This window comes from Melospiza melodia, chromosome 13 (genome assembly GCF_035770615.1).
Source record: "Melospiza melodia melodia isolate bMelMel2 chromosome 13, bMelMel2.pri, whole genome shotgun sequence".
NCBI classification, from domain to species: domain Eukaryota; kingdom Metazoa; phylum Chordata; class Aves; order Passeriformes; family Passerellidae; genus Melospiza; species Melospiza melodia.
In genome coordinates, this window is record NC_086206.1 from 7140058 (window position 1) to 7164439 (window position 24382).

At 40.0% G+C, this 24382-nt stretch overlaps 1 protein-coding gene across 2 annotated transcripts in view; it reads right to left on the reverse strand.

Moving 5' to 3' along the window:
- Positions 1-423: 423 nt before the first annotated feature.
- DPY19L3 (dpy-19 like C-mannosyltransferase 3) overlaps positions 424-24382 on the reverse strand; it is a 35922-nt gene continuing 11963 nt past the window's right edge. Inside the window, exons 7-19 of one of the 2 annotated variants that reach the window (XM_063167679.1) lie at positions 23952-24075; positions 23386-23520; positions 21591-21722; positions 20508-20609; positions 19979-20052; positions 19577-19735; positions 17874-17996; positions 17416-17527; positions 16840-16896; positions 12520-12602; positions 5934-6066; positions 3803-3961; positions 424-3230 (exon numbers count right to left, since the gene is read on the reverse strand). In XM_063167679.1, coding sequence (XP_063023749.1) covers positions 3069-3230; positions 3803-3961; positions 5934-6066; positions 12520-12602; positions 16840-16896; positions 17416-17527; positions 17874-17996; positions 19577-19735; positions 19979-20052; positions 20508-20609; positions 21591-21722; positions 23386-23520; positions 23952-24075 — 1555 coding nt within the window. In that variant the 3' untranslated portion in view covers positions 424-3068. Of the gene's footprint in view, positions 3231-3802; positions 3962-5933; positions 6067-8744; positions 10436-12519; positions 12603-16839; positions 16897-17415; positions 17528-17873; positions 17997-19576; positions 19736-19978; positions 20053-20507; positions 20610-21590; positions 21723-23385; positions 23521-23951; positions 24076-24382 lie in introns of those variants that run through there. The other variant, XM_063167680.1, reaches the window with a different exon arrangement.

Sequence of the window (24382 nt, forward strand, 5' to 3'; positions counted from 1 at the left end):
GCACCCTTTAGTATTAAAAATACTAAACCTGAGCTACAGTGTGGAAACAAGCAGGTCCCTGGTGGTCAAAGCATTTCATATATGATTTTATAGTGATATAATACACATAATAAAGAAAGAAATAATATTTATTTACATGGATATACTGCCTCAGTCTACTGACCTTACTGGAGGTGACATGCATGGGGTGATGACTGATAAAAATCATGGCTGTACCTTTAGCTTCTAACAAAGGAAGCCCAGCAAGCTGTTAAAACACAAAGGTGATTCCAGAAGTCAGTGCTATACACAATATAATGAGCTTGAGAAACCAAAACTTGCTTGGGAAAAATATTTTGCTTTCCTCCATATGGACTGAAACAAAGCTGATTCCCAAACCAGCTCTTACTCAGCCCATCCCAACATATAAACAAGCAAAAAAAGTGACTTTCAAATTACACAATTTTATTTAGTATACAATAATCATTACATCTCTTTACAACAACATATTATAAAATAACTATGTTAGATCCCACCAGCAGAACACTGAAACAAGAAATTAAAATACACTTCTGGATCTCAAAGGCTTTTCTCTCCTAAAAAAGTCCTGGCTCCTTGATAGCATTTTGTCCCTGCAATCTAAAACCAGTAATTGGTACCACAGTGGCACTGACCACATGCAGCACAGAGTCCTTGTGGCCACCAAGGAGCAGCCTGGGGAGCCTCAGGGATGGAGGTGCAGCTTCTGCCCAGGCCTGGCTCAAACAGGGCAGGGAGGAGCTGGGACCTGCCCTCTTGGAGTTACTGTCTGAATGCTGCACCACAGTCCCTGGAGTAACCCTTGGTGTCCAACCTTTCTGATTATCTCTCATAATGCATCTTTCTGTATAAAAAACCCCAAACAAACCAGATTGCACTTGGTAGTGTCCATGAAAAGGTTAAATTTCTCCTTTGGCAATATTAGAAACTGCATTTTTGAAACAGTTTAAAAATAATGACTGTTCTAGTCAGGATTTCTTAGTCTCAGCTGTTACTAGAAGTACATTGTGAAGACAGCAGGCTATCCCTGGGCCTGGGAATCCCTCCCTCCACCAAAGGGAAGTCCCTGCACCTCTGCAGAGATCCAACTGCATTCCAGAAGAAGCCTTACAGCCCAGACACCCTTCACCTCCTGTGTGCTTGTTTGCAGTCACTGAAGGCACTCACTGAGGGATTCACTGACCCAGGCTTGCAGCAAGAACCATGCATCATTACAGGCCTAATTAAAGTTTTAATACTGATTAAAATGTTTTATTATTGTATTATGTTAAACTGCAGTGGTCTCCAACCTCATTAAAGGATACAGGCTAGGAATTAGTCAGGAGTTTCAGCTGCTCAGTGTAACAAGCCAGCTCCTGTCAGCATGTGATTTAACACAGCCTCCTGTGCCACAGAGAAAGGCAGAAGGATGTTGAACATTGTTTAATGAGTATTTACTGAATATAAAATTGTTTGAGCATCTGACATAAGCATCTCCATCTCTTTGGTAATTTACCTTGGTACAGCTGAAAGGGAAAACACTTAAATCATCTGGAATTGGAGCCCAGCTCAGTTGTGACAGCTAATCTCATTACACATCTTGATTAAATTAAATGGGGAGTGTGCTAGCTGTAGCACTTTAAGTTTCCCATCATTAGAAATTAATTGCAGTGGTAATTACTATAACTGAGTTATTTGCACAGGCCACAAACAGTCTTATAGGTGTTCAAATGTTAATTCAACCTGGGCCTAGAGGCACTTCATTATTACAATTCTGTTTTTCTTAACAGACAAATGAGCCGAGTGGATGTCTAATTCAAGATGGAGAGTACTGTGAGGCTTCCAAATTTGATTTTTGATTTCAATCTAAAACCAAAGCAGTGCTAAAAACACAGCAAAAGTTATATGGTACCTTCAGAACATTTAGAAATCCGATACAAAGCACAAAGTTCAGGCTGGTAAAAAGACAAAGAGTACAAACAAACCACAAAATTCTCAGCATTGAGGTTTGGCTTCACTTAATCTCCCACATAATTTTAAAATACTGGTAGTCTCTGTTTTAGGCTAAAGAAAAAGGACACAGTGATTTTGTGCTAAAATATAGAGCTTTGTGTCTGAAATAATACAAAACAAAGCTCTACTATCTGAATGTATTTGAAATACTGGTTTCCTGCTGCTTTAGAGATGAGTTTTTCTTTGTCCAATTTTGCTATCCTAGTGGGATTCATACAAGGAGAAAAAGGATCCCCTGTAGCTCAGAAAGTATATACAGGAAAGTGTTCTGAGAATCCAAACTGAGAAATTTGGATTTTTGTTTGTTCTGAGTATTTTACAAGGATACAAACATGCAACATGTATCAAGCATGCTCCAGCCTTTTTTCTCACTAAAAATACATAACACTCCCATCATTAAACACTTAATGTTATAAACCAGTTTGTTTCTGATCACTAAAAATGCTGGACCAAAGATTATTTTTCTTCAAAATTGTTTCCTTAATCCACACTCACTGATTCTGCAATCACACTCACAAAATTGGAAATTCATATCCACATACATTCCCAAAGAATTCAAAAAAGAGGCACTGAAAGAGCACAGGGATCTGTCAAAAAGGATCAGACTGTAAGACAAAATTTCATTTTGTGACTATGTTTAGGATTCACAAAGGCAATGCTTACTCAGGGCAGGAGCAGCATGTGCTGCTTTCACTGAATTTCTACCATTTGAGAGGAAAATCTGAACTGCTGAGCAGATTGACAGGCTGGCACTCAGCAGTGCTCCCACTGCTGCCCTTGTCTTCCAATCAGTTAAACTGGGGAACAGTTACAACCTAAATATTCTGAGGGTCAGAATTTAAATCAAAATGGTCCCTGCTAGCATTTATTTATGAAAATGTTTGCAACATCAATAATGTTATCAAAATTAAACTGTCTTAAAAAAGAATCACAGTAATTAAACAAAAAACCATTGGTGAAAAATGTCTTACAAATGTAACCTGTTTGTAAACTTCATTTTCATTTCCTAATATGGTCCTAGCAGTCAAATACTGAACTTGAAGTCATGGTTGGAAATGTTATTTATGCTTGGCAAGTTTGTAGACGTGGAATGTTTTGTTCTGAAACACTCTGGTGAAGTGCATGGTGTAAGAAGGAAGGTTTTTTCTAATTTCCTCACAGAAGCGAGGATACAACGAAGGTTTCAAATCAGGTTCATTCTCTCCCAAGCCATCCATGATCTGCAATGAAATGGAACAGATGGGTGAAATTTCTTCAGCCAACTCACAGTTCCAGGCAATAACAAGTTCATAAAAACCTTCACAATATATTCACTGGGTCAGGCTGGCCAGGTTTGTTCACAGTATGAAACAAGTGGGAGGAAGAAAACAGCTTTAAAGCAGTAAGACTTATTGTCTTTACATGGATGAAGCTGCTTTGTCAGAGGTCCAGGTCTGCTTGGGGTTGTGCAGCCTGCTCTGGCTCCAGCTCAGCCCAGAAATGCCTGAGAACTGCCCTGACACAGCGTGGGAACAGAACCACACCTCGGGGAACTGAAACTCTGAAGTGATTTCCTGAAGGGAGCCTCCTCTGCTGTGTGCTCCTCACCTGCAGCTCGTCAGGAAGTGACTTCTCACCCTGCCCAGGCTGAGATTCCCCAAGTACCCTTAAAAGCAAGCAGTGTTAATCTGGCCATTTTGAGAATGTCTAAAGGCCCAGCAGGTTTTCCTTCCCACAGCGCACGCTCTCAGGAGCTGTGTTCCAGAGCCACGCCAGGCTCTGGTGTGTCCCTCGCTCTGAGTGTCGCACTCACGTGGCCGTTGGCGACGTCCAGCAGGTCGCGCAGGCGGCAGCCGCGGCTGTGGCGCCGCTCGTAGCAGATGCTGTCCTCCAGGATCACATAGTCTGTGCCAAAGGAGCGCAGGATGCCGTGCACCTCCCCCGGAGAGCGCTTGGCATAGATCTGGTAAATCTGCACAACAGGGGAACCCAGCTCCAGCACACAGAGCACACACAGCACAGCACAGCACACAGAGCACAGCACACAGAGCACAGCACACAGAGCACAGCACACAGAGCACAGCACACAGAGCACAGCACACACAGCACAGCACACACAGCACACAGAGCACACAGCACACACAGCACACAGAGCACACACAGCACAGCACACACAGCACAGCACACACAGCAGAGCACAGCACATCACGCACAGCACACAGAGCACAGCACACACAGCACAGCACAGCACAGCACACACAGCACACACAGCACACAGAGCACACACAGCACAGCACACAGAGCACACAGAGCACAGCACACAGAGCACACAGAGCACAGCACGCACAGCACACAGAGCACACACAGCACAGCACACAGAGCACACACAGCACAGCACACACAGCACACACAGCACAGCACAGCACACACAGCACACAGAGCACAGCACAGCACACACAGCACACACAGCACAGCACAGCACAGCACACACAGCACAGCACACACAGCACAGCACGCACAGCACACAGAGCACACACAGCACAGCACACAGAGCACACAGAGCACAGCACAGCACACACAGCACACACAGCACAGCACAGCACAGCACACACAGCACACACAGCACAGCACACACAGCACAGCACACACAGCACACACAGCACAGCACACACAGCACAGCACACACAGCACACACAGCACAGCACACACAGCACAGCACACACAGCACACACAGCACAGCACACACAGCACACACAGCACAGCACAGCACAGCACAGCACAGCACAGCACACACAGCACAGCACAGCACACACAGCACACACAGCACAGCACAGCACAGCACACACAGCACAGCACACACAGCACAGCACAGCACAGCACACACAGCACAGCACACACAGCACACACAGCACAGCACACACAGCACACACAGCACAGCACCCCTCACTGCTGCTCTGTTTGCTCTGAGCTCTGTCTTGAGCCACACAAAGAACTGGCACTGACAAACTGTGATTGTGGTCACAGGGGTCTTAGGATGAGGGAAGAGATGAGGATTTGACTCCATATTTCAGAAGGCTTGATTTATTATTTTATGATATATATAACACTAAAACTATACTAAAAGAATAGAGAAAAGCTTTCATCTCAGAAGGCTGGCTAAGCTAAGAATTGAAAGAGAAAGAATGATAACAAGGCAGCTGTCTCAGACTCTTTATCCGAGCCAGCTGACTGTGATTGGCCATTAATTAGAAACAACCACATGAGACCAATTCCAGATGCACCTGTTGCATTCCACAGCAGCAGATAACCATTGTTTACATTTGTTCCTGAGGCTTCTCAGCTTCTCAGGAGGAAAAAATCCTTAAGAAAGGATTTTCATGAAAAGATGTCTGCAACAAGAAACCATGTGAATTAAATATAGAAACAACCTATGAATGCTTTATTCAGTAAAATCCCCATGTGGAGATGTGTGTTATGGTGAGGATGCTGCTGGCTACACATCATAGGATGGTGCTGTCAGGCATTGAGAATGTCTCAAGTCCAGAGAGGGTAGGTGAAAACAGTCTCCCATCTCCATGTGCAGTTTCTCAGGGTGATTTCTGTATCAAATGCTGTGTGCTGCTCTGGGAACTGAAGGGAGTATCAGGGAATGCTCCATGTGGGTTCAACAGCCCAAGTGGGCACCAGGATCTACTGATGCCACAGTAGCCAAAGCAGTGCCCTTGGGGCTAGCTGGGCACAGAGCTGCTCAGACACTCAGCAGCTGCCAGAAGTGACTCAGGAGATCCCAAAGCAGGTAAATCCTGGGCCTGTGCCTGACAGTGAGTTATCCATGAGTAAAGCACACAATGCCTTTTGCAGTGTGCCATGAGGACATTACTGTGTTCCGGAGTGCAGTCAGTGACATGGGCAAGGATTACTATAAAAAATCAGAAATCTCTTACCTGCTTTGTTCTCTCTCTCAGATTCTTATCCTCGTAGTGGGGGTGGTTGGTTAAGGTCCGTCCCGTGCACAGTTTGACTCCTGCCAACAGCTGCATGCTCCCAGCAAACACTGCTGTGTTTGGAGTGTTTGACCTAAACAAATGTTGATAAGTCTGAGGAAGTCTCTGCAGGGGCATTTTTGCAATGCTTGGGACAGATCAGAAGGAAAAAAAAGACTGCAAAAGTATTTTTCTGCTTCTCCTCTATCCAGGGAGCAAACTGTTCAAGCAACTGTGTTTTCTTCAAATGCCAAGTGGATAAATTATGATAATACTCAACTGCAAATAAAAAATTTACTAAGCACTATGAGGAAATCTAAGGAAAACCTGACCCTGAAAATTTCAAACTATTTCTGTACTTCATATCTATCTCAGGTTCATAACGCCTCTGACTATTTGTAGGTTTCTATATTCTAATTCTTTTAATATTTCAAGAAACTTACTGTGACTTAAGTTTCAGTCTGATAAATATAAGGTACTTTACATAAAATGAATTATTTAATCTCAATGGTAAAACTTTCTGTTCTTGTCCTGGCATTCACCATGTACTTAGAACAAAAACTTTGTTCAATGAGACATTACTCTTCCTATTCTGACAACTGTGGGAGAGAAACTATGAAAAAGGACATTCCAGTTGCAAAAAGCTGGGGCAGAGGATGCCAGAACAGTGCTGTCACTTTTTTTACTGTAACCTTTGAAATTCCAAATAGCAGCCCTGGTATCTCAAGATCACTCAAGTACCAATAATGAAAATAATTATTTTTGCTTACCTTCTTCCCAACAAGTTTACAATCTAAAATATTTGCAAAGACACAACAGAAGGGCAGAGCAAAAAGAAAGAGTAAAAATGCCAGGCCATGGACACTCCTGTAATCAGGCTAATTGGAACTGGCCAGAGTATGCTGAAGTGTCTTCTGGTGCTTAGCAGGCACATAACCATGCAAGGGTCTGGGAAGACTAAACCAACACACATTTAATCAACTAAAATGGAATTAGAATGTGAATAGGTGCCTAACATCCCCATGCACACACTGAAGTACTCCAGTAACTGTGACACTTAGGGGTGCACTTCAGGGAGCTTGGAAACTGCAGCTACACACTCAGTCTGCTTTAAGCTCCATGATCAGCTTGAAAATGTTGAGACAAGGATTAAATTTTATTATCGCCTTTCAAGAGATTATGCTTAGCAAATGAATTAATAATTACAAACCCTTCCTAAAAAATCTTGCACTGGTACATTAATCTCATCTAGGAAGGCCAGGGATAGTATTTTAATAGGTCAGTTTAACTTTCCTGATAGACCAGTCCTTCAGCACTTTATAAAACCAATTTCATTTTAAAGCCTGAAAATATTTGATCTCTTAAGAAATTATTAATTACTTAAAATATTCAAAGCCACAAGTGTCCTGAAGTACGTGTTCCATTAAAATAAATTAATTCCTGTTAGAATTTAGTACTATGCAAATGGGATGGCCCTGACAGGCTGTCAGGCAGGATTTCCCTGGAGCTGTGGGAAAGCACAAGTGTGCAGGACTGAGCTGCAAAGAACACGGGCTGGACTCACAGAGGGACTGGGAGAGCTCAGACACCAAATAAAAATGATGATGCTTAAAGCAGCTTCAGCATGTTCCTCTGCTTATGCCTGGGCCAGGCAACTTCTAATGTGACAAGTAGGTTCTGTGGTTGTTCAAGATTAATTCAAATTTTAAAATCTGTCTGGCCTTACCAGGGCAACCCTGCTCTTCTGATTGCAGATTTGCATTATAATGGGCTCTGTAGCAGACTCAAACTTTCTTAAACCCACTCACACAGCCCCTCCCAACAAGGACCAGAGGCAAAACCACAGGATAAAAATCAAACAAACAAAAAAGCCAAACCAGCCTGCAGGCTCTTTTCTTTAAAACAAAAGCTAAAGGGTGTAGTGCCCTTTATTAATAACCTACTGGCAAAAATGCTTGTCAAAAATGTAGAACCACAGAACACACTGAGTTGGAGGGGACCCACAGGGCTCATCCAGTGCAACCCCTGTCCCTGCAGACCCCCAGCAATGCCCCTGTCCATCCCTGGTGTCCAAACCCTCCTGGAGCTCTGGCAGCCTCAGGGCTGTGCCCATTCCCTGGCAGTGCCAGCACCTCTGGGGAAGCAGAGCCTTGCCCTGATCTCAGCCCGACCCTGCTGTGGTCACAGGGAGCAGAGACTGGAGCTGCAGCCCCCAGTGAATCTCCCTCAGCAAATGGATCATGCAGAGGATTCAGGGCTCCATTCCTCCCCTTTCCAAGAGCATTCACTCCTGCCCAGAAGGGGTGAAATACAGCTGAGTTGCATCTTTACTAGACAGAAAGAGTTTTGCCAGCACTTTTTGCTCTCCCTATCCCTTGAAGACAGTCAAGGGACCCTTTCTTCTGTTCAAACAACTGCATGAAGTGCTTTGGTCGGGGTGGAGTTTAAAATCTGGTGTTCCAGGTAAAGGCAGATGTTTCCCTGAGATTTACAGGTTTGAAGTCCTAGGAAATGATTCTCCTTCAGACACATCACTGTCCCTGTTTTACTGGGCAGCTCAGGTGTTCCAGATCAGCTACTGGAACCCCTCTTTCCCAGTGCTGGATTTCAGTGCCCTGGGCAGAGACCCTGGGAGGTGACACAGAGCCCCAGGCAGTGTCTGCCCTGTGCAATTCCCTCCCCAGGAGCTCTTGTGGGTGCCCCTGCTGCGTTCTGGGCACACAGGAGCCCGAGGAGCATTCCCAGGGCCAGCACGGCTCCTGCAAGCCAGGGATGCTCCTGCCTCCTGCAGGGCTCTGCAGCCAGGGCACCTCCTGTGCTGCAAACCCTGAATGACACTTCTCTATTACTCTAAAACCAAACCATTTTTACAACTGTCTCAGCAAATGATGTATAAAATGAAAGGATAATTTGTTTTTATAGCTCTCTGCCAAGCTCCATACCACACTGCCCAACCCGCAAACAATTTATTCTCTAGGAAATGTCACTAAATAATGACAAGGACTTACAGGTCAAACTGATTTACATTATATAATTTAAATGCCATTCCAAGCAAACCTGATGGCATTTTGAACAAATAATCTCATTTATTTTTGAAGCTCTAAGCTTTCAACAAGTTAATTACAGCTCAGCTAATGGGTAAACTAAGCACTATATTATAGTGTAGGAGCCTTTTCTTTACCTTACAATTAAGAATTTAGAGAATTATATAAATACAAAAGAATAACTCATTAAAAATGAAAGGGTTTTACAGGAAATACTTGCACAGACTCTGAAAGTGGTAGTAATTCTTTCTCTTAAAATACTAAAGAATTATTGTGAGGTGGTTTTAGGAAGCACTAAGGAAGAAATGGCCAACATTGCAATTACAGGTTACATCATCAGAAATAAAATGGCTATTCCTAGTAGAAATCCTCCAGACTTGAACCCTTTGACTTTCAAAGCCATAAAATCTAACAAATCACAGATTATTCCTTTACTAGTGCCTGAGTATGGTATGAATCAACAAAGTGAAAGGATTTGAGAAAAGGAGATTCTGAAGAATATACCATGATAGATTTTTCTTTTTCTTCAAAAGAAAATCTTTTTATTTGCAGAATGCAATATTAAAACATCACAGATTTAGCTGCAGATGATAGGCAGCAAAGCTTATTCAGGCACACTGTCATGGTTCTTTTTTTTCCCTCTGGTTTGGAAAGACTGAAAATTGCAAAATTGGAACACGACAGTCACAAAGAAAGAGCAACAAGATGTGAATCCCAGCTTCAATTTTATGCATGCAGATTATGCTCACATAAAGGAGTGCACCTACACAGCTGCTATAAACCTACTTCTCAGCACTCTCAGGTTCATGCCTGGAATTTACTCACATGTCTGTCCAACAAAAGCCCAAGAATTTAAGAACAATAATTAAAAAAAAAGTGTAATATTGCCTTTAAAGTCTGGAACACAAGTTGATTTCAGTGTGATTACCTTGAAAATCAGGAATGTAAGTAACAGAGTTAAACTTTAAAGCTGGCTTGAAATTAAATATAGCCATTAATATAAATTAGTATCAATTACTAAGAAAGAACCACCATTGAAACATGGGTGTTTCATTTGCATAACCTTAGGAATTCTTTGGAAATTTGTGGGGTTTCCACTAATATAAAAATTTGCCTGCTTGTCCCCACACCTGGTTCAGGTACAGCTGACATCCAACCATGCTCTGCTGAATCTCAGTCTCAGTTAACTTTTCTATTGTTTTAGCTGTTGCCCAAGATTTTAAAGAACTTTTTCTGTGAGTTTTGGCAACTGCTGCTGATATATTGCACAACTGTAGACAGATTTCCCCTTTAAAGGCAGAAGTCATTGCTTCTTTAGCACTTACCAGCAGTAAACAGAGAGGGAAGTTCACGCTATTGATTTGCTCATTCTACTGATATTCTTCCCCATCTCACAAATGAGCATGTTGTTCCTGTTGTCTTAGGGAGAAAGACCAAAACTAAGAATCTTAGTGTACCTCCCAGCTGGGAACAGAACTGTGAACTATCCCTGGAGCACTGGATTCTTGACTTTTTTGTTGAAAAAAAGCTAAGAAAATGAGATGGTGGGTAGGAAAAAAAGCAGAAGACTGGGATATGCAAGATCATTATGGAAAAACTTGTGCTCTGCAATTGTACAGATACAAAGCAGTAGATCTTCCTGAAAATGCTGTGGCAATTTTAGTGAGGGGAAGAGTAAGAAATGCATCTGCAGACACTTCACAGGGGACAGACTAATAGCTGGCCATTATTCAGATTGTATATTTGGACAAGTTAATATGCATTTAGAACTATGCACACAGAAGGGTTTTCTTGTTGTGGAGAGATTGCAAGACAGATGAGTTATTCCTAATTCACTGCTATATACATGACAAATTAGAGCTTTTCATACTGAGTTTTAATAATGAATGATTAGTTCCTGACACCAGCCTTGACAGGTCATTAACTACAGCACAACCATCAAGTGTTAGTAAAGTAAAAGTGTTCTCTTACACATCAAACTTAACAAAATCTGTCCCACTTTGAGAAACTTACCATAAATTTTGTTGACTTGTATTTAAAGCATAGATAATTAACTCTTCTTCACAAGAATAATATTTCTAAATACAATAAATTCTAACTAAAAAAATGCCCCTCTGTAATTGTCTGTCATGACTTGGAATGAAGAGTTGACAAGGACCAGTTTAGCATTCTCAGCATTAAGAACACATGAAAAATTATTCTCATTGGAGCCAGTCAAATCCAATTCATGGCTGGGAATAACTCCACATGCATATTTTATGTATAAATCTATATATAACTCTATATATTGCACACAGGAGACCTGAACTATCAGACATTTACCATCTTTTAATAAAACAGTAGTGCTAAATGGAACTGGCTGGTAAACATTAGTCACAAAAACATGTCAATAAGGCTGCAAAGATTCTAAATGATGGAAAAAATCATGGCCTGCTTTCAAAATAAGTCAGTGAAGGCTTGTAATATATTTTACTTCTAAATTACTCCTTCTAGTTTATGGATTAAAGAAATACAACATTATGGAGTGTAAATATGTTGCTATGGGGAGAACAGGCTGGGTTGACTGGTTTCACTGAAGTTCATTGCATATGAAGGAAATACTCCAAGGAAATACTTCAAACAGTTCAATATTTAATGTTGTATATTCAGATTTACTTTCAAAATGTTTTCCTCTATAACATGAAACCAATTTTCTTTTTTTAAAATAATTGCTGGAGTTGCAAATAAATACAAGTCCCAGGAATCTCCCTGTTCAGAAACTTAACCTGAAAGTTTTTAGTGGCTGCTCTATGTTAATAGAGAACACATCCCTGCAGTTCACAGCCCTCCAGAGAACATCCTATCTGGCCTTCTATCTCAGCACCTCCTACATGAAGCATTCCAAACTGTTTCCACCTAAAAATCACCTTCCTATGCTCTGTGAGAAAGCAGAACTGATGAGGTGGGGCTGGAATGATTAACTCACACTCCTGATAGACTACACCTATGCTTAGCTGTAACAAGTTCAAGTTGAATTAAAAGATTTTGGAACACGTGCTGGGATTAATTCTAACAAGCAGAAACAACTTAGATTGTTTTCAAGTCCAACAAACAGAGTGCAGAGTACGAATTTTCCAAGCTTTTTAACATTTACAGAGTTGGGAAGGACAGGTTGGGTGGGGGCTGGAGAATAAAATGATTGCACTGCAGAGGTCTATTCATGTAAAGTAGCTCTAATATGATAAGAGAAGCCTGACACCTCCAAATTTACCTCTTTTGGCTGGGAGAACTGTGTCCTTGTGGGAGCAAAGGGATCAGCACAGGGAACACAGCAGTGACATTGAGCCCCAGCATGGGGCTGCTCTCCACAGCTGCTCCCCTCCTGATAACCCACTCACCCTGACTATCCTCATGGGTCACCAGAGTTCACTGCTGAGCTGGGACAAATAAGGAGAACACTATAACTAAGAACATTAGATCTACACAAATAGCATTTAACTGAAATAGAGAAAAAATCCTCTTACTTAATCCAGTTCATCAGCTCCACAGTGTCTGGGTCATAGAATTCTCTCAGCTCTGATAGTTCATCCATTATTCCTGGCCAGAACTAAAATGGAAACAAAACAGAACAACCTGAAGACAGAATGAACCAAACAAGTTTTGGATGCTGAAATGTATAATTTCCTCTTAGCTGGCAAACAATCTTGTCCAGCTCATTGGGCAAATTCCAAGACACAAGAGTATCTATCTGCCCTTCCTAGGAAGGAGAGGGGGCTGTCACTGCAGGATGAACACACGGTTTCAGAGTTGGAGATCTGCAGCTCCTGCCAGATGACCAACAGGACTAGAACTTCCCATTATCAATAATGACGACACAAGGAAAGGCCCCAGGAATTAACCTTAAGTTTGGAAAGGAAACATAAAACTAAATTTTAAAAGGTAGGAAATCTGTATCAGAAGTAAAGACTATTAGATGTGCTGCAGATGCTATTAATGGTATTTCAGAAGTTTGAATTAAAAGAGAACTACTGAAGGCAAAAATAAAACTGTGACTGAATGACAACAACAAATAGGCCATCAGGGGGAAGCATTTAAAAATTTACTATAGACAAAGAATACATAAATCAAATCCAGAGGAGAGAAAAAAGGATGGAAACTGATTCTGAAAAGCTTAACCCTCCTGTCCAAAAAGCTAAGGGAACAATGATTTATTTAAGGGTTTATTGTTTAGGCAGTGAATATTTCAGGGCAGAAGGGAGCAATTAAGGAAGATAATGACAATGCTAATGACAGATTGCTGTGCATCAGTCTTTACTACAGAGGATGCTATGCAAAAACCTATTCCAAACCTGCTTGCTTTCGATAAGAAGGACTGCTGGTTTGAAAACTGAAATGCTACAGGACAAAGTCTAAGAAAACCCACCTGATTATCTAAAAAGCCATTAATCATCCCATTTTAATGCTCATCCAAGAGTTCAGAAGCAATTTGAATGTGGTGCTGCTGAGCCCCTAAGCAAACACAGGCATTCCTTCACTCAAACTGTAATTACATGGCAGGCCTGGGGGCAGGAGGTGTAACTGGGCCAATTAAGAGTCTCACCAGTGTACCTGCTTGCTTAAAACACTTGTTCAAGGGCTCCTGGCACCTCCCAGGGGGAGCCACGGCAGCATCACAGCTGTGGGGAAGCTCTGGGAAGTACGACAGTACAACAGATTCATTTCTGCTCTTCAGAAGCTCTCCCAGAGATTAGTAACTCCAGCTGTTGTGAAAGGAGATTGTGGAGTCTCATCATGAATCCAAACTGCCTCTCTTCGTTACTGAAATGCCCTGGACAGCTGCACATTCTGAGAGCTTGGAGTCCTTCAGGGTGGAGACACAAGGAATGGGCTCTGCTTTGCTTTTCAGTGCACCCTGCCCTGTAACCTCCTGGGGAACCAGTGGCTGTCCCACCAGTGCCACAGCTCCCTGCTCACTGCTGGGGCTGTTCCATGGCATTCCCTCTGGAAAGGTTTTTTAACTCACAGAACTGCAAGTTTTGAGTGAGTACAAGCAGTTTCCACTGGAGGAAAATTTTGGTCATGGAGCTTGCTCTTAGTGAATTGAAAAATTTCCAGGTAGTGTTACATTTGATTGGTAGAACCAAGAGAAAAGTAAGGTACTTCAGGAGTTCCAAATACAAGATAATGACAAATAAAAAGTAAAGCATATAAAAATATGCTTACAATAGCAGTGACAGAACTTTGTCTTGTAAATCAAGTATATGTCAGATTGAGAAAAAGTCTGGTTACACCAGGAGAGGATAAAAAGAACAAATGGAGCACACAGGGGATGCAACAAACTGCTCAGAAGAGAGAGGGAAATGTGAAAGAGGTTTCCAACTTGTAACAGTGCTTGTCTCTGGGGCCAAAGTCTTCAGGAAAAGAAACCAGTTGTCAAGTGGCTTAAATTAGCCCTGAACTGAAGCTGTTCATACACCAAAGACTGCTCAGGTCATGGGTATTTGTTGCAGTATGTGCTGTGATAAATGTCCATGTTTGGAGCAAAAGGACTTGGCCATGATGAAGATAAAAATGCAGCTGCAGAAGTAACAGGAATAGAGTGTTTACTCTTAGAGAGAAATCAAGATTATTTGGCAATCCTTGGAATTAAAATGCTCAAGCTCAGAGACTCACCTTAAGTACCAACAATTTATTCAAAATTACTGACATGCAAACACAAATTGATGAGCATTATTATGAAGTTAAAATACAAAATACAGATAAAGGTGAAACCTACCTAAAAAGTGTAAAAAGTGAAACATAAATACTACTTGGTACTGCTTTATGCATGTGTTATGTTATCTGCAGCACAGCTAAAGTAGGCATGGAAATACTTCAGCATTTCACTTTATCTGAAAGATGTTTGCACTGTAATAATGAAAATCACATGAAAACAGGAATACAGATGTCTTACAGGTCTCAAAACATCCTGTGCCTGAAATCTGAAAGACATCCAGCGTTGTAGCTGCATCTGCATCTCAATAAATTATTGTTCAAGTGATGTATTTGGGGCTGTAGTAGCCACATGCCTCAAAAGAGGCTTTCATTGGCTTATTCAGGATTAGGTTAATAATCCCATAAAAGTCCTATTTTGAGGAACTGCACTGAAGAACAGTTCTGACAAATGTAACAGATACTGAAACACCAAACTGCCTCCCTACAAATGCAAGAGAAGCAGCCCTGATGGCCAGGTAACTTTGTGGTGTACAGAGAAACTGCCCCTGCAATCTGAGCAGTCAGTGACTCAACAGAGAAATTCTTCTCTGGAAAAGAGAAAGATAAGTGAGTCTCTGTTCCAAAAATCTCTTTCCACTGCCTGTTTGTAAGGTGTTAGAGAATATAAAACCACATTGTCACAGAAGCAATGGGTCCTTTCTGGATCTCTGTAAGAATTCTTGTCTGACCACACCAGGGCACCTGGGACAGGAGCCTTGTGGATCCCCTCCAGCTCAGAATATTCTGTGATTCCCTCAGGTTTCTTATCAACTCTTTCAGCTTTGCAGAAAAGACCCACAGAGAGATCCACTCCTCTGGTAGCTCAACTGCAAGAACTGATTCAGGACAAAAAACAACTGAGAGGTGACAAATTTCTCATTCCTACTGTGAAATTTGAAAAATAATATTTTTAATGTCAATAAAAATTATCTCCTCTATTTAGAAGAAACATGAAAATGATGCTTTTCAGGCAGACTGAGCACAACTAATGACTGCTCTAAAGCCCATGAAATCAGTGTTTTCTGTTGACTTCAGAATTGAATCTGACAGAATTTAGGAACTTTACATCTGCTCATGAAGAGTGGGAGGAAAAATATTCCTAGTGATCTGTCACATTAGACTATCAGAATGTCATGCTCCTGGTATCCTCCATGTCAGAAGAAATGACATTTTTTGTGTCATATTCAGAGATGATGAAAATAGCAAATGACTTCCTAACCATTACATGAGTGGACAAAAAGAGTCCCCTAACAGAACAATAAGACAATTTAAGTGGAAAACAGTATTTTTTTACTTTTTGTTTCAGTTTTAGAGGGGGGAACACAATACTGGAGTGAACTCTATTAGCAGCTTTCTTAACTGCCTCACTACTGCCTTTTGAACTGCAACAATGAAATGAACCTTGCCTTTTTCTGAAGGGAATTATTTAACAGATGTATTTTCATCTCAGACTAGTTATTGCAGAAACAACAACTCCATCAAAGCAGACTCTGAAATTTTTGTCTTTGTGACTACAGATGAAAAGAATGGTTTGCCCATTAAATCAGTGTTCTAAATCTCACTGCTATGACACGCTGATAATCTTGCACATGTTATTGATTTAGGTATGTTTGATGCATTTACATTTAAGTGTTTGACAATAATATTCTGTTTCTGGAACAGACAGAAGACAAAGCAGGTACTTGACCATTTAATAATTCTGTACTTTAAAACAAATGAGATGAGGCACAGCAGTAGAGATTACTATTATTTCTGCTCCTACAATAAATCATGACACAATGTGACAATCTGCATTTTATCCACAACTTAGTTAAAACCAAAAGAGACAGCTCTCCATAAAATTATGCCTTTAAATAACACCTGCTACTTACACATACAATCAGATAAACATTTGTATCTGTGAACAACTATTTTGGATCAAATTAGCCCAACTGATCCTTCACAGACAATTCCACAGGCACAGCTATCCTCATTTTTAAAATTCAGTTACAATTTTTGTATGTAGTTACTAATAAGACAACTCTTCTAGGAGAAAGGAAAAATTTCATGCAACTAAAATATGCTAAAACATTGAGAAAAAAATTTCTTACCTTAAATGAAATGTACAGTAATGTAATTATTGGTACAGAATACTTAATCACCTGTGTCTATGAGAAATTGAAAAAAAATTGGTTATTTTGATGATACATTTAACAGACTTAATTTTTAATGTATTGATATCTGAAATATTTCACATGTAGTGGAATTTAAGAGATTGAATTTTAAGCCCATATTCTGATTTTATCTTCAAGTAAAACCCTAATTACAGACTCATCACAAAAGATGGATTTGTATCTTTAAATCTATATTCTACAAGGTGGAAAACACTGTCACTCAATGTAATTGACTGCAAAGGTCTCCTCAGACTGCTGATGATTTCTTAATACGGAGATTTTTTTAGTAAAATTATGGCTGTTTTTCATAGCCACATCTATATTGCCATCTAGTGTGTTCCAATGGAATTGTTTAATATAGAAACCACCAGAAAATCCATTTTACTCACTAAATTTATACACACATCCAGCAGAGATACCTGCTTTGACAGAACCACAAGCAATACTCAGCCCTGAGCCTTGACTTGGTTCAGCCCAAAGCCCAGTGGATGAAAGGCTGAGCACAGTGCTCACCCTCTGGGATGTGTAGAGATGGAGACACTTCAGGATGAGCTTCCAAACCTCTGCACTGCACAGGCCAAAGGATGCAAACACACACATGTGGGATGTCCAGAGGTACTTCATCCTGGAACAACACAAACTTTTCATCATCACTGGGAGCTCTGCAAAGCTGCTAGTGAGAGCAGTTCATGTCTAGAGAAATTCTGAACAGTTTTCTGGGACTTTCATGCCTTTGAAATAACTGAGTACAGGATTAACACTGCACTTTGCTATGCTCTCCTGAGAACATCTCTCTTCCCAAACTTCCATTCTTTCTGGCAGAATTTTGGGAAATGCCTCAGTCTACAAGTAGAAATACACCAGGGAGAGAAAGAATGTTCATGATCCTATCAGTTTGTGGTCAACATATTTAACATTCTCATAAAAACGTACTCAATCATCTGAACAAGCCCTTAAAATAAAAAATATACCTCATTGTGCTTAATGCCAGACATCCAAAAAGAACTGTGTGAACCAAGCTGTAGGCAGCCTCAGGCTTCAGTGTCACTGTGTATTCTTCCATTTTGTCCTTCAAATGGACTTGATTTGAACCACTAATTGAAGAAAAAAAAGTGTTATATTAAGTTCTATAACATATTTCATATAATTATCTGCATTTATAAAGTACAGAATCCTTCTGGGGCCACTAACAACAACCACTGCTATGAGCCCACAACCTTCTATGATCTAATTTAGCCTGATGCCACCAACTCGATGCAGCATCAGGTATTTTCATGTGCAGATTTCTGGAAATGCAGTGGGTTTAAATGAGCTGGATTAGAATGAGATAAAATTCTTTACAGCATGGCAAACTTAGTTTCTTGTTGGAAGCAGCTACTGCCATGTTCAGATGGCTTTTGATGAGTGAAGAATTTAGAATATAACTGTGATTTGTGGGGTTGTGCTGCTCTGTCTGGATGTTACCATAGCCATAGATTGGAAGCAGAGTTAGGGAAAATGAGCCCTGAAGGGAGTGGTTATTGCTTGAGGTGTCAAGCCTTGTGGAGGGCCCTTCCAATAAAAAGCAAAAAATGGAGCTACTGCAGTTTGTGGGGTTTTCCTATTTTCTTCAGAGCAGGGGATAAGTGAGATAAATGCATTAAAAATTAGGGATGTGTCTGGCATTACATCTAGGGTTGCAGAAAATAAGAGCTGCAGAATCTTTATTTTTAAAAATGACAGATCCAGTAAGTTTTTAAGGAGGCTGGTTGAATAGTACCAAAATTCTGTGATTCCCTCAGACTTCTCATCAACTCTTTCAGCTTTGCAGAAAAGTCCCACAGAGAAATCCACTTTTCTGGTAGCATTTACAGATGACTGACACTGGACAATTACTACTGTAATATGAAATTGTCATACCATAGTTTTGGAACATCTTGGATACTCTCCCTTTCTCTTGCTCTCTCCTATTTATCCAGTCTTCCCTAAAATCTCTGATACTGACACTAATCACGTGACACTCCTTGAATTTTTGCTTAATCAAGTTTTATATGATTCCTTCTACCTTTTGCCCAAGTTGTACATGTAAAACTGAGAGCTCTATAATGAACCTTTTTTTTTTTTTGAGTAACATTTCTGTCTGATTTTCTTCTGTGTTCTGTAGATAGCTCAGAATCCCACAGATGAGCTCTGGGAACTGCCAGCAGTGTACACAGTTACAGCTCCTGCCCCTTCACACAGACCACAGAGCTCAGCACAGACTATTCCAGCTCATTTCTGGGCAGGTAACACCCAGGGAAATCTGGGCTGTTTTGAGGGCAACACCTGGGAAATCTGTGATTTGGGGTGCTTTGCACAGAGAAAATGGGAAGAACTAAAGAAACTAACAATGTTTTAGATAAAAACATCCTTCCCCTGCTTCTCCTCATCCCAAAAAACCCAACCAACATTATACATACTGCAAAACTTCAGCAGCAAAAGCTTGAGTGAATCTAGGGAAGGATGTTCCTTTGGTTACATTTTTAGCTTCAACAGGAAGTTACTTATTCTGTCTGATTTCTCTCTCCTACACCCCACTCCTCAGTGGCTGTGCAAAGCCATCCTGTATTTGCTGCTGTGTTCACCTATCAGTTCCTCAGCCAGCTGAAGAAAATAAAATTGATAAAAATGTGAATTTTCTTAAAACTGGATTTACCTGAGGTTCCGAAAGGCAACAATTACAGCTGCTACTGTCAGAAGGAAGAGAACAAATCCATAGACGTAAAACAGTAAGGTACTGGAGAGTCTTGAGAAAGTATTTAAAGGTAATAAACCAAAGGCTTCTTCACAAAGATACAGGTTAGCATCAAAATCTCTAAAAAAAAAAAATAAGCACCTTTGTCCATCATGCATTTCATAACTTGATGTCAAAAAGGATCAAAGTTTCCTTTCTTCTCAAGAAATTATAAAGTCACACTTGTGCAGATTATTCTTACAGCAAGTATGACATAAACATGAGGTAAAACTGTGATTTATTGCACACATTTGAAACAGGAACAACCTGAAGGCTTCAATTAAAGAAGTCAAACAAAAAAGCAAAACTGCAGCTAAATCATACCTTGTTGCTCCAAATCCAAATTTTGCTTTCAGGAATTTGAATATATGCTCATCTGATTCAAGATTAAGAATTTTCTACAAAGAGGGGAAGAGAAAGGAAATTATATTTTAAATATCAAAAATGTCACACAGTAAACAGCAGTTTTTTTTCATTTAAATGCAACTGTGAAGCAACACAGGCTTACTAAGATGGGTGCTTTGCAATCAAAGAAGCATTCAGTTTTAACTGCATGCATTGAAAAGAAAATTCAGTGAAACACTTTGCAAATGCTCAACAGTATAGATCTACAACTGACATAAAATTACAGGTGAGCTCCAAGCTAACACCAAGTTTTGGTGTTAATTTATGAAGTTTCCAAATTCATATATCAAAGATTAGCAAAACTATCTTTAATTTCTAAAATGCAGTTTCTGAGATGCAGAAAAATCTCACTGCAGTTTTTGTTTAATGATATTCCTGAAGATGGTTAACAAATAGCTTTTAACATAATACAATGCGTAATTTTTGATATTAAAAATTATTTGCCTACCTTAATGAATTTATTTATTAGGAGAGTCAAGCACAAGACTAGTAGAACATGGAGGATAAGTTTCCCGAGCCTATTAAGCAAGCCACCCTTTTTTAGGTTTTTCTACAAAGAAAAAAATATTAATATTTCAGTCATTTTTTAATTTTAATGTATTTGGAACAAAAGCATCACAGGCTATTTGCAACAGCTCCTCTGCTAGTTCTGAGCAGCACCAACTTTGCATTAGGGTCATTTAGGCAAAAATAGACACAGAACCAAGTACCCAGAATAAAGATAAACTTCTTGCACAAAACTGAAGAGATAATGCCATAAAAGCTTTGATGTGGCAGAGTTTTGGGAGCAGCCAAACAGCCTTTCTTTGGCAGCAGCCCTGGTGTACTTACAGAAGTCATTCCCTAATTGCCACAATCTTGTGTGCCTTTTGAATACCTACTCATTACCACTAAACATGGCAAAGGGATCTTCTGGCTCTGTCACTTGATAGCATTTTGAGCAATTCTCCAGTTTCAAGCTTCAGATCCAGATAAGCTGCTCACAGTTAACTGGGAATAGGTGCAGAAAACAAGAATGGCCCTGTAAACTCCTTTATTGTGGTCAGAGGCTGTCACCAATGCCAGAATCAGAAAAAAAAAAAGAACTGTAACTACATTAAAAAAACCCTGATCTTTGAAAGAAACAATGGATTTCAGGAAGCTGAACTCGACATGAGCCTAGCTGTCCAAGTTGTTACAGATTATTCTGTTGGAGGCAGATCCATAAATTCAAGCCAAGTCCTGCTGAAACAGGTGTAAAGTCCATTTATGCAATTTTTTTTTCAGGATCCAAACTGCAGCTTGCACAATCATTAATGTTAATAGCAATCATGGAATTATGATGTCTGATGTGATTGGTTAAGCTGCAGTTAGTGTAATGGAATTCATTATTTGATCAGGCAATGTTTGGGTTGCTGTATGCTATAGTAATTCCTTTTAATTAATATTACTAAATGAAAATTATAATGCATCTAAATTATTCATTCACACACACACACACACACATAAAAATACTCTTTATTTAGTACTACAGAAATATTTTGGTACCTACCTGGATTGTCCTTGCTATTAAGACAGAAACATTAAAACTTATAAGTAATGATCCAAGAATCATAGAATTGAAGAACTGTAGGACACAGACCAGCAGTAACCCAGAAATCTGAATGATATAGAGCCATGTAACCTGTAACAATAATGAGATTTTTATGCCTACAAAACTTTACAGTCATAGGTGCTTTTCTTTCAGTATGCTTTATAATTTATTTCAACATCAATTATTTTGCAAATAATGTATCATCTTGCAGTGAATCATTACATTTAAAGCCATTACTGCATCCTTTTTATATTTATGTCCTGAACTACTTAGGTTAATATTTTATGCCCATTTTATACTTAAGGAAGCCTGATCCTATGATCAAGCAGATTAACTGCTGATTATAGATGATTATAACTGCAGTGTGAGGAAAATATTAATTACTTAATATTTGGAAGATGGTTTTATTTTCTGTAGTCCAAGAAGTGTTTCTGTAGCCTCTGTGCTGTCTTTATGACTGAAGAGTTATGGCTCAGTGCAGTTCAGCAAATAAACATCACCTACCTTCTCAAACTTTCCAGTAATGGTTCAGTATAATCCCTTTTGGGTTATGCTAAACTCTCAGAGTTCAGCTCAATGTAAGCACTAAAGCCCAGCTGATTTTCTACAGTGGTACCAAAACAGACATTTTACCTCACATAAAGATTCCAAGTTCAGTCTTGTGTTACAGCAGTGGTGTAAATCAGTATCAGAGAGCCCAACAAACTCCACCAGTTCTAAGTAGTGTTTTTTTGAAAATGAGTACAGACACAGTGGTGTGGTGAGTCTGTGTTGGAATAACTCAGCATAAAGCTGGGAATTTGCTGACTTTTTAGGTAGCTGACCAGTCACATTAAATGTTGACTTTAGCTTGCAGCTGCTGATATAATAGAGTTAAGAAATTTAAGTAAGCCACATTTATTTTGATATGCAGGCCCCTACTCATTTTCAGTTAAATTAATACAATCAGTAAAGTTCAAGTCTGCTTCAAATTGAAAATGAATTTACATGAATTACTCTTCATCCTCCTGTAACCTTTCCTAAAGTTAGAATCTTTTTCAACCAGTGCAAGCTTTCACCATGCCTAAAATGATCTTGGTAGAATTTCACAGCTATGTTAATGTCAAAGACAGCGTTTTCATCTTCTACAGTACATTTCTGTTTTGTGAGATTGACTGTCAGTGATCCCTGACCTTCTTAGTAAGACTTGGTTTATTTTCTGGCTTATCCAGCTCAGCAACACAGCAGAGGCAATGCTGTTATTTTGTGGTGAATGCCAATGCAGGAAGACAACAATTGCTTCTCCCCAGCAACCTGGTGTTCTGCATCCTCCTCCTGTGCAGAGCTTGGTCCCAAACGAGGATGCACAATGCTTGAGGCAAAATTCACACACTGCTTTGACTGCAGCTTGCACAAAGATTCCCTGTGGTACTTTTTCCTTCTGGCAACTTTGAGAGGCCATGCTAAAGCTGTGGTATCAGATCAACTGTTAGGAAGGTGTTTGGAAGTGTCAAATAGTATCTAAACAAAAGCAGACAAAAATTAAATAGACATGAACTGGTTCAAGTGAACAAAAACCAGAAATGGTGTTGTTTCCATCATTCACTGTTAGAATTGCAGGGTTTATACACTGGGATTGCTTCAAAGCACAAGGCACACAGCACAATCTGTATTACTCTGGCCATCCAGGCCACTAGTTAGGAAAACACCTTAAAACTGTTGGCTTTGTGAAGGCAAAGGAACAAAAGCAGGTTCTTTCCAAAGAGAAATTTACCTTTGCTGTGGGAATCATGTCCAAGCAGTCCAGTATGAACAATGCCAATGCTTGTATCAGCATCATGAACTGGTTAAATTGCCAAGTCAGGCTAAAGAGAAACGTTGCTATGAATACAGCCATGAGTGTGAGCCTCTGCAAGGAGGGAACAAAGTTTAATTTTATAGTTTTCTTGGTTAAAACACAAAAAATCAAGCAAAAAAACCCCAACCCAAACAAACCAAACCAAAGCCCATCTTAATCTGCTTTTATTTTAAACCACTTTTAAAACACTGAATTTTCTAACTGCAGTAACAGCTTAGAGGATAACAAATATTTTATTAGAGCTACAAATTCTTGACTTATGCCTGTGTTATTCTTGACTTATGCCAGGGAGATCCTGGATAGTTTCAGCCCCCAGATTAAAATGCAATACCTGTTTTACTGTGGTATAAATAGCAGTTGGTTGATCAAAATGAGGAATGGTAACTTAAGAACTGTTGGTCAAAGAAACTGTATCAGCCCTTTGCTTGAGGACAGTTCTCTGTTCCTGAGTTTACTGTGTCCCACTTGTCAGATGTACTCACCTCCTGAGCAGGCTGTAAATGAGCTCTGAGCAGGTATGTGATGGCTGCTATCTGAACAGCAAAGAATGGCAGTGCCCAGTTCTCCCTTAAAGGAATGGTGAATTCTACCCTTGTGGTATCTACTCTGTACAAAACAGACAGTTTCACAAATTTAAAATCAAACAAATACTTGGTGACAGACAGCTTGCAATTTCAGGCATCTTTGTGCTATTTGAACTCCTTTTTTATAAAAATGGAGGCTCTACACTCCAGTTCTTTCAACACATCTGGCTCTGAAAATCAATCACTGTGAAGCTTCTGCAAGTTATCCATTGTTTCTACATCTCAAATGATGGACTTCAGCTTCACTAACTAAAAAAAATATACTATGGATTACATCTTACTTATGTATGGGTAATTTAGAAAAGACAAATACACCCCAAACTAAAAGC